Below are 10,749 nucleotides of genomic sequence, written 5' to 3' on the forward strand. Positions count from 1 at the left end.
CGGGTTCACGCCACACCGTGGGAAACACACGCTCCTCGGGGATTCGCATTCCTGTTTCCTCAACATCCTACAGCGGCCCTTTCCAAACACTTCGTCGGTCAGTTGCAATTAGCAGCTCGTCCGTACCTGGTCCCCACCCCTTCCCCCCAAGGCTCGGCGCCATGGCAGCCGGGGGTTAAAGTGGCCGGACGTGACCCTTTGTACACGTACAACAGCCTGGCGCAAAAGCCAAAAGCGAGGAAAGGGCGAGAAGTGGGACAAAGGGAAGCGTGTTCCCAAATCGACTGCTAACACTGCCCATTCCGGGACATTTTACTAATTCCACCTAGAGGATATGGTGTTCTCACACTAGAATATTCTAGAAGAAGCGGCCTGGAGGGCGGCGGGAGTCTGGTCACCCGCCGCGCCGCACAGAGACGACCGACACAGCCCGCGAGCGGCCGCAGCCGGGCCCCGCGCCCACCCACCGCGCCGCGGGGGCGGAGCTGGCGTGCGTCGGCCGGCGTGCTGACTTCAGCGCGCACGCGCACGCGGCGTCCTAGAACGCGGCCGTCACCGGAATCTCCGTCGCGCCGAGATCGCTGCTTAGTCTCCTTCTGAGTTCCGGCTGCGTTGCGCGTGTGTACAGCCTGCTGGGATTATGGCGTCCGGGCCTCACCCGACCTCGGCTGCTAATGCCGCCGCCGCCGCCGCCTCGACGGCCGCGCCGAGCGCGGGGGGCTCCAGCTGCGGGACGACGACCACCAGCACCACGACGGGGGGGATCCTGATCGGCGACCGCCTCTACTCGGAAGTTTCGCTGACTATCGACCACTCGCTGATTCCGGAGGAGCGGCTCTCGCCCACCCCGTCCATGCAGGACGGGCTCGACCTGCCCAGCGAGACGGACCTGCGCATCCTGGGCTGCGAGCTCATCCAGGCCGCGGGCATTCTCCTCCGGCTCCCGCAGGTCAGTGCCCCCGGCGGAGGGGACGCGGGGAGAGGAGACCTGGGGTCCTCGGCGGGAGGGGACGCGGGGATCGCGGGGACAGGAGACCCGGGGTCCTCGGCGGCCGAGGGACTGGAGGAGACGCGGGGGCGGCCGAGGGCCGGGAGGGGACACGGCGGCGGGAGGGGACGCGGCCAAGATGGCGGCGGCGCCCGGCGCTGCCCGCCTGACCTGCTCTTCCGTTCTCTCCTCGTCTGCAGGTGGCGATGGCAACGGGGCAGGTGTTGTTCCATCGCTTTTTCTACTCCAAGTCTTTTGTCAAACACAGTTTCGAGGTAAGCGCGGGGATCCGGGGGCGGTTTGTCGCCGGAAGTGGGGGAAGGGGGTGCGGAGTGTCAGCGAGCTGCTCCCAGAAAGGGAGTGGTTCCCCGGCCTTTGTATGCGGGTCTCGGGCCGCGGTGATCGACCGCCGACTCCCCGAGTTAGGAGGGCCCCGAGCGTGGGGGGCTTTGCAGCCGAATCTTGCAAAACTCTCGAGAGATGGAGTTTTGACTCTGGATTCAAAATCCGAAACCTAAGAGGAAAAGGAAAGCGCAGTGTTAGGATTGAAGCCCGGGGTGCGGCAGTACCTCTAGACGAGAGGCCGCTTTCTCTTTCTCAACTTGACAGCTCAGCGATTTTAACGATGGTTTTTATTAACATCTGGGGTGTATTTTCTCCCCCAGATTGTTGCTATGGCGTGTATTAATCTTGCATCAAAAATCGAAGAAGCACCTAGAAGAATAAGAGATGTGATTAATGTGTTTCATCACCTTCGCCAGTTAAGAGGAAAAAGGTAAGAATGCTTTATTGAACGTGCGGTCTCTTGCTACCTTTGTATTGTGTACCTATCATCAAGTCAAAACATTCTTTCTTCTCAAGCTAATAATGGCTGCGAAGGAAAACTGACGTAGGAACAATATTGATACGAAAACTAATTAACCAGTTATCTAAAGTTTGTAGAGGCAGTTGCGTTTATGGACATCCCTAAGGGCTTTGAAGCCAGTCCTGTGGCTTCTGATAAAGGGAATGAGAATACATTGGGCTCAAGTGTGAGCATGTTCTGTAAGTTATTTTCCCCCTCCCCCCTCTCTCCTCTGGAAGATTGAAGGTTGAAGTTTAAACAATGTAGTTCAAGTTAATACTGTGGCAAAGTTCTGTGTAGTTGTTTGTTTTTTAATATGAAGTCCCAGTTAGTTTTTTGTCAGTTGAGGTGGGCTTTTAGTAGAATTCTCATCATTGAACTATAGTGTAGCGAATGATACTGGATCTGAATGGAATAATACTGGATCTGAAAAGACTGCTGAATGGTAAAAGTTTGAAGTCAAAGGGGATAAGCTGGTATTTTTGTCTTGGTCAGATAATTTCAGGAAGAGGGTTAGGAAAATCTCCTATGGTGAATTTGATTGCATTTAAATGAAGCCTGTTCATTCCATCTTATTTTTTTTTTAAAAAACAACAACCCAGATGGAAATGGTGTTTTTTTAATAGGTGTGTTGTACCTGCGTGGTGGCACCATTTGGACCTCTTCACTACTAGGTGAAGAAGAGCTACTTAAGAAGTGTCCCTTGTAGGTCTTCCTGCCTCTGCAGGTGATTTCTGGCACATCCTGCAAAAGGATCTGCTTGTTCGGCATTCGTTGTGTATGTGTGTTTTAAGACATTGTGAGCTAGACAAACTGGTGCTGAGTTTGGAACAAAGTCAGTTATAAAATTAAAATAAGTTGTTGGGGATTGGATGTTGGGAAGTAGGATTTACTCTTGGTTGGATATTTTAAGTTGTCAGAGATGGATTTACTCAGAGGCAACAGATTGTTAGAATGTCCTTTCTGTAGTCCAGAAAGCCTAAAACATTGTTGTCCAGATACCTTACTGGTTTTGTTGTTCTGTTTTTATCCTCCACTCCGTCTTGTCTTGTCCCATTAATTCTAACCATATCCAGGGACAGTAATTTTTTAAATTGCATTTTGAGGTATTTTTTAGCTTCTTGAGGAACTATGGGAAATTAGGAAGATTTCATTTTGGTTTTCAGTAGAATAATTTGTATTTTAGATACCTAGCTCTGATCCTTGGGATGCATAAAACAAAATTAAACTGACCAGTAAAAAGTATTTTCAGTCATAGGTTTCTTCATTTTCAAAGAAAATAGCTTTCTGGTGGTGTTCTTTGAACTGTTAGCCCAATTACAGTGTAATTACACATACTGATTTCTTTGACCTTTTTCTGAGACCTAGAATTTACTTCCTTGATGTCAGATCAGGTCTTCATTACAATACAATTCTTAGAATTTAAAATACTCCATCTAACTGCTATCTGATGTTACAGCGCTTTTTATGGTATTATTACAGAGAAATTGATTTTGTCTCAAACTTAGAAGTGTGATTATTGCATGAAATTTTAAAGGCGTTAATTGCATGGTATCCTTTTTTTTTTTAAAAAAAAACCAGGATATAAAAGTTTCTATGCATTTTACAAGTTTACTCAGACATAAAGTCTGTATATGTTATTAACTTCAACTCTTTTTTCCCTTGCAACCGACTATACAGCGACCAGCTACATTTACCAAAGCCTGGGTGATGTGGAGTGGTACATAGCGATGAAGCTGTCGTCATGGCAACAGTGAGTGAAGTATCGAAAATCCCCAAGGAGAAGCCAGTGCTCTGAGAATAGGTCACTGGAATCGGGGACTAACAGGTTGGCCACTGGTGAACCGATTAGAAAAACTCCTGTTTCTTGTTATAAGCTTTTGTCTTTGCTGTCCAAGTTATTATTAGCACTATAGCTTATTATCTTTGTAGAATTTAGTGTCATTGGAGAGCACTGTTAATATGTTTTAGTTAGGTAAAGCCTGTTGGTCTTCCTTAATTTAATGTGTTTTCATCTAGGTTGTGCATAACATTTAATTTACAGTGTGACCTTGGTAATGAAGCATTGTTTCTATGGCATTAAGATAGTGATTTTTAGTACTGGCTGCACATTAGACATTTGAACCTTACGGGGTTGAGACCAGTGCTCAAGCCTCATCCCAAATCATTTGACTTCTCACCTCAGCCTTGACACAGACTGTGTGGTTAAACTTCGGGGGAAGAGTGCTTGTTCGTGTCGGTAGTTTCTAACATATTTGCTTTTGGAAGCTGCATATTCTAAGTGAATTGAGTTTCCTCTAAGCGAACACATGTTCATACTCTGAGACTTGGGATGGTGCTTTGACATCTTCAAAGCCTAACTCACTGATGTATATTATAGAGTGCTCTCTGGATCACAGAGGAAATACAAGTTCAGCCACTTGTGCAGTCTGCTGCTATGGCTGGGTCCTTGACCTGAGGTTAAACTGATACTTTACAGTTTAAACTCCTACTTTTAAAGATAATGAATGCTTATAAGGAATATAGGAATTAAGGTTTGGGCTCTCCCCCAATTGATCAGCTATCTCTTGATGGTCATGTGTTGACATCATAGCAGCTGTTGGGATTATAGCTTCTTCTTGGACCATTTGTCTCAAAATTTTCTTGGTACTTGTACCACATCATTGACATTAATTGTGCTTGGGCCTTCTAATTCTGTTTTCTCCTTTTTGTTGTCACATTATACTTGAATTCTACCAATTCCACTAAAGGAAAAACAGCTACTCCAAGAAAATAAAATACCAGACACCAAGGTTTCCTGTTGAAACCAAAATGTTAAAGTATCACACGAATTTGCCTGAAAAATGTGTCAAAGAGGAGGGAAGAATAAGTTTCCTTGGATAGATGGTTTCATTTGGCAGGAGAGATGTTTAAATGTAGGCTGTAGCCTCTAGGTGCTTTGACCTGGTTTATAGGAAGCTTTACCTGATTGGAGAGGAAGACATTTTAACGATTCATGGAGTGTAAAGAATTCTCTTTCCCTGAGATTTTGTTTTCCCCGAATTGTGGTGTTTTGTTTTTACACTGACTTAATGGGGACACGTCCCCCTTAATTTAAATTTCTGGTACATCATTACTATAAGGTAGTGTAAATTATATGTTCATTTAACATTCCTTTATCAGAGAGGTAAACTCAGCCAAATAAATGATCGGAAACTGCACACAAAGTTAAGGTCTCGCGAGGCAATGGCAAGCCTAGACAAGTTTGTATATTAGTTGAGCTATAGAAAATGAGTTTCATTTTCTTAATTTGTTTTGATAATGAGATTTTGGCAAAACCAATAAGAAAAATAATTGTTAGAGGAGTAGATGGAAATTAATAATTACAGAGTAGATAGAATTAATAATTAGGCCTGGTTTGAGATCAGATCATAACCATAATATAAACAATTGTTTAGTTGGTTTACTGCAAGAGCAAAAAAAAAAAATCTTAGAAAATTAGATGTTGATTTTATCCACGTAAAAGGAAAAATCTGTGATTGTATAATATCGCTTAGGAATTCTGACACTGCAGTTAGTGCCTGGCTGCAGGGGTTAAAGTTACACGTGATGCTGGCACAACTGACGGGAGAGCTGTTAGTCTCCTAAGACCAATTGGAGGAAGCCATCTGTACCTGCTTCTCAGTTAAAGATGGATCGTGCATATTTTTCTTATTTCTTAGAATTATAAACTTGGAAAGTTGATTATATGTGTATCTGCACAACTGATCTCATTGGAGAGTTTGATATTTTCTAAATTCTCTTTTGGCTTCCTAAAATGTATTTATTACTTTGTTTTTGTGTTGGAAAGTAGTCCATCTAAAATTGATGGCCTCATTTCTCATACCTGGTTACTTATTTCTTATACTTAGTGACTACAATATGATATGAGTGGACAGGCCATTTGTAAGCTTTGATAAGTAAAAGCTGTTTTTCATCTTGTTTCTGCCAACTTTAGGATTTTTTTTTTAAAATGTAATTTGATAATATGGGTCCAAATGTGTTGACACAGTCTGGTAAGCACTGTATTTTTATTTTAAATATAAGAAAAATATAGCTAGTTTCTTTATGTGTTTAGTTAATGTAGTTAACTTCAGATTACTTCTTAATGTTTGAATAGATGTTTTAGAAATAGGAGTTTATTTCTGGACCTGATTAACATGTTGAAATAACATGTAAACCTTTTTGTGACTTAACCTGCCCCAGAGTAAAAAAACTGGTGTGCATCTTTGGCTGAAAATTAATGAAAGAGACTTAAAGTTGCATTCATATCTTTAGCAAATAATCAGTGTATTTTAAATAATCAGCACTGTTTGATGATGTTTGAGGAACTTTGATGGCACAAAGTACCTAATGCTGAGAGATGTGTTATTTGAACCCACCCAAGTGTCTCTGTCTCTGGAAAGAAATTGGCTAGTCTACTTTTGTGAAAATGTAGTGCCTTGGAAACTCCAGGGGACACTCAGTTCTCCTCTGCCCCATCGGGTCACTAGGAGGAGTCCTGGTTGATTCAAAGACACGTGGCCTGAACTTTTTCTTTTTTGGTTGAGGCTTGATTCTAAAAATATTTTCGTAGACTTTTTAAATATGGAAATTCCCTTTCTTAGCAATTCTTAACTTTAGTAGAAAACTTTTCATGAGAAAAGTTGTTTTAATTGCTAGACTTAAAATATTTCTTTGCCCAACAACAACAAAACAAACCTTAAAGGCAAGGTGTTAACTAAACATGCAGTTTTCAAGAAACAGGAAACCTTGTTTGTTCTGATTCTGTGGTCTTCCCCTTTTCTCTTTGCACTACAGATGAAAGTATGTTGCTTAATAATTACTACAAATATGCCCTGATATATAGGCCTGTTGGGATTTTGTTTTCTTTTTATAGATCACATTGTGTTTTTAATTTTTCTTCTTGTCTCCCTTTGCTAGATGAGCTAAATCTTTAATATGAAAAGTTTTTAGTAGAGGTAGATTCTTAGAATAATTAATTTTAAACAAATTGCTCACCTGTGGGAGTGTATAATATACCTTCCTTTTTCTTCCTAATTTTCATTCGGGACATAAACTGGAGCTGGCATTTACAGAATGAGAAAGCATTATAATCGTAATGAGATTTTTGAGGTTTGGGGAACATGTTGCTTTTGTCAGTTGAAAGGGTCTTACTGTTAACAGAAATGGTGGTGTTTATACTAACGGTAATGAAATCAAATTGTCATTCAATGAATATATGTATACCTCAGACCTCATTGGTGTGAAGAAATCTGCGTAGATAATTTGCGTGGTTTTGGGAGTTTCCAATCCTGTTGGAGTGTTGTGTTAGTTTCTTGAGGAATGTATTTATATATTTATTTGACCTGTTTAACTAGCATAACTTGGACAGCATAAGATTAATGCTTTAACTTGTTTGCAGGAGTTTAAAAAGCTGGTTTCTGTTGCCAATAGTTGGTTGGAAGGGAAAATGGAGATGCCACAAATAAAAATTTTTGGATGTGCAAAACAGTTTTGATTTTATTTCTTACAAACTAGGACTCCAAGCCCTCTGATCCTTGATCAGAACTACATTAACACCAAAAATCAAGTTATCAAGGCGGAGAGGCGGGTGCTAAAGGAGTTGGGATTTTGTGTTCATGTCAAGCATCCCCATAAGGTGAGTTATAAAATACAGAAATTAACATAAGTATTGGAGTTTCATGAAAATTATTTTTGCATGAATTTATATTATGAGATAACCTTTTTAAAAAAGATAACCTTGGGTACTTTCCTTATTTTAAAAATCTTTTGGATACAAGGTTTATTCCTAAAACCAGTCAAAAGATATAGTTTTGTTTTATCTTTCACCTTAGACAATTTGTTTTTACCTCTATGATTAGCCTAAATAATGAGGATGGTGAGATTAGTATTTGAGATATAATACCTCTGCACAAATACCTAGCTCGATGCCTCACACTTGATAATCAGTAAATACACTGTGTGGTGGCTGTCCAGGCTCATATAACCATTATTAAGAAGCTGAGAGGATTTTCCAGCAGTCTTGATTGGCTTTTATGGATTCCTGTAAATAATAGCACAGTAGTTATAAGACTGTTCAAGATCAAAACCTGCCACTGCCCCTTGATAGATAATCTCTCTTCATTTCCATATCTTTATGATATTAAAATTAGAATGGTGATAATACAGATTTCAGCAAGACCTGACAGAAGTGGAGAGAAGACTCTTTGTATATAATTTTTATTTATCAGACTTTGGTGTTTTATTGCAAAAATGTTGTTCATTTCTAATGGTCTAACAGTTACCACCTTGGATGTTATGAGGTTTATATCTGTTAATAACGTCCTTAAAATACCTCACAGGATATTTGAATTTATGAATGGCACTTTTAGTAAAAGAAATAAGTAAAATTCCCACATTATTGGTCACATAATAAAGTATTTGGAAAATTAACGGTTGTGTGTTTTAGTGGAATTAACTAAATATGTTGTATTCTGTAGAATTTTGGAATATAATTCTAAACATCACTGCTAAGAATCCTAGTAACCAATTTAACCTACATTGACTCTGGTATATTTTAGGTTGGCCTGAATTATCTGTGCCGTTAATAAAAGTTGCAGCATTTCCATTTACTTTATTTTCTGTACTCCGAAAGAGCCTCCAGTATGCTAAATGGATTTTTTCCCCCTTTTCCTTCAGATCATTGTTATGTATTTACAAGTCTTAGAATGTGAACGTAATCAAACCCTGGTTCAAACTGCCTGGTAAGTTCCTTTTTTACATTTCTTACCTAGCCAGGAAAACAGAAGCAGAAATAAAGTAAGTTTCATTTTCCCTTTCCAAAATGAGATGTTTATTTTGGGGCTTTTATTTTTTTATTTTTTAACCAAAAGGTAATTAATGCTTATTTCTGCTTCCTGTTTTCTTGGCTTGTCTTAATACTTTTAATGGAGAACTCAATTTAACTTTGTTCTTTTTTCTACTCTTTAATTAAAGGGTAGTCCATGATGGTAAGTCATAGAACTCTGCCCTCTGCACTTCAGCCCATGACCTCAGGATGGCCTGATTGGCTGCCCTGCTCTCCAGCCAATCCAGTGCAAGCTCTCATCCGAGATTCACTGAAGTGGTCCATATCCATCTGGCAGCATCTTCTAGTTCTGTCGGGGTGTCAAAAGGATTTGTATATTTGTTTCTAGAAGTAACTATATTCAACATGCCTGTGTATTTAATGTATTCCTGTAACTATCAAAATGAATCGTTTATTTTTGATAGATTTGTTGTTCAGCCATTATTAATGAAATTATAAAAATCAGGAGTTTGACATTTCTGATTTTGGTATACATAGCATGGGTTTTAGAAGGAAACTACAACTTAGAGTTTAAAATGGGCATACTGGATGAATTTATGGCTTCTAGGCTACTTCAGGGACTAATAGAAATAAGCAATACTTCAGTTTTAAAATATACTGATTTTATTTAAACACTTCAAAACTGAACTTTCTACATAGTTAATATGATCTGGAGTTCTGCTTATTTAAAGTGAAAATAATGGAGCACAGTTATTGTTAGGACACTCTTGTGCTCTTGAAAAGCTTAACTTTATCATTTGCCGTGCTTATATTGAACTAAGTAAATCATAGAACTATTACAAAGTTTTTTAACAATTGCTTTGATAAAATGCATGATGTTTTAAAATATATGTTCTGTGTTAACACATTTCAGTGGCTTTTAAAGGCAAGGATTTTTTCAAGAAAATAGCTCATTTAATTTATCATTTTAACTTTGAAATGATGTATGAAAAGTAGAATTGTTGCTGGGTTTGCTAAGTATCCAGCAACTTAGTAAGTGAAATATTTTAACACTTTATTTATTGTTAAAAAGGTATGTAAACAAAACCTTTGTATTATTGCTCTTTGCTTCTTTCTCTAGATTTTCTGAATTAGTTTAGTTTTCGTAATGTAACTGTAAATTAATGGATGCTTACTGAAAATGCCCTTTTTTGCCCCTTTTATACTATTTTGAGTTTTTTTTAAAGAACTTGGTGACACTGCTTTTAATTGTGGATAAAGGAGAGATGGTCAATAATTAATGGCTTGAAGTATTGTTGGAGTGGTTTATGATTTCTGAAACTGACAAAGCATTGTCTTGGCTTTTGAAATTCTATTATATAGATATGAAAAGGTTTGCTTACTAATAGTTCTAGTGTTGAATTCTTATCTCTAATTGATTTTTGAGTTAAGAATTGTTATGCTAGACTGAGAAGAAAAAAGAATAAAGTAGATTGAGTCTCCAATATATGTAAGATTCAGAACTGGTTTATATACATATGAGCTTACAGTTGAAATATTTTGTAGGAATTACATGAATGACAGTCTTCGAACCAATGTTTTTGTTCGCTTTCAACCAGAGACGATAGCATGTGCTTGCATCTACCTTGCAGCTCGAGCCCTTCAGGTAGGTGTTTATAGCAGGTTTTTTCCTGTAGGATCATTCACAAGAATTATTATTCTAACGAAACCATTGAAAATTCCTTGAAACTATTCTCTTTACGTGATTTAGATTCCCCTGCCTACGCGCCCCCACTGGTTTCTTCTTTTTGGTACCACTGAAGAGGAGATCCAGGAAATCTGCATAGAAACACTTCGGCTTTATACAAGAAAAAAGGTAATTGGTGTTTCTTCTTCCTTTTTTTAAAAAATTATTATTAAATTTTATTAGTCTTAATGAACATTTACAGAGATTTTGGGTTCTCATTCATTCATTCATTCATTCATTGTTGCACTGTTTTCTTTACCCTCCTCCCCATTTCGTTCTTCCCCCCCATGTCTGTTTTAATTGTCCAATTGGCACAGTGCTTGTCAAAGCCAGTTCTGATTAATCTCCTTTGTCAGTGTGTCCTTTGCCATTCCCTATCACTC

General features: G+C 39.3%; 1 protein-coding gene across 2 annotated transcripts in view; it reads left to right on the forward strand.

Moving 5' to 3' along the window:
• Positions 1 to 477: 477 nt before the first annotated feature.
• The window catches only part of CCNL1 (cyclin L1), a 23,663-nt gene continuing 13,391 nt past the window's right edge, over positions 478 to 10,749 (forward strand). The window contains exons 1-7 of one of the 2 annotated variants that reach the window (XM_006897771.1): positions 478 to 949; positions 1,189 to 1,263; positions 1,654 to 1,763; positions 7,371 to 7,491; positions 8,532 to 8,596; positions 10,186 to 10,285; positions 10,391 to 10,495. In XM_006897771.1, the coding sequence (XP_006897833.1) occupies positions 641 to 949; positions 1,189 to 1,263; positions 1,654 to 1,763; positions 7,371 to 7,491; positions 8,532 to 8,596; positions 10,186 to 10,285; positions 10,391 to 10,495 (885 nt within the window). In that variant the 5' untranslated portion in view covers positions 478 to 640. Of the gene's footprint in view, positions 950 to 1,188; positions 1,264 to 1,653; positions 1,764 to 7,370; positions 7,492 to 8,531; positions 8,597 to 8,828; positions 8,854 to 10,185; positions 10,286 to 10,390; positions 10,496 to 10,749 lie in introns of those variants that run through there. The other variant, XM_006897772.1, reaches the window with a different exon arrangement.

Source organism: Elephantulus edwardii, unplaced genomic scaffold, assembly GCF_000299155.1.
Source record: "Elephantulus edwardii isolate Elephantulus edwardi_28Jun2011 unplaced genomic scaffold, EleEdw1.0 scaffold00215, whole genome shotgun sequence".
Lineage (NCBI taxonomy): Eukaryota > Metazoa > Chordata > Mammalia > Macroscelidea > Macroscelididae > Elephantulus > Elephantulus edwardii.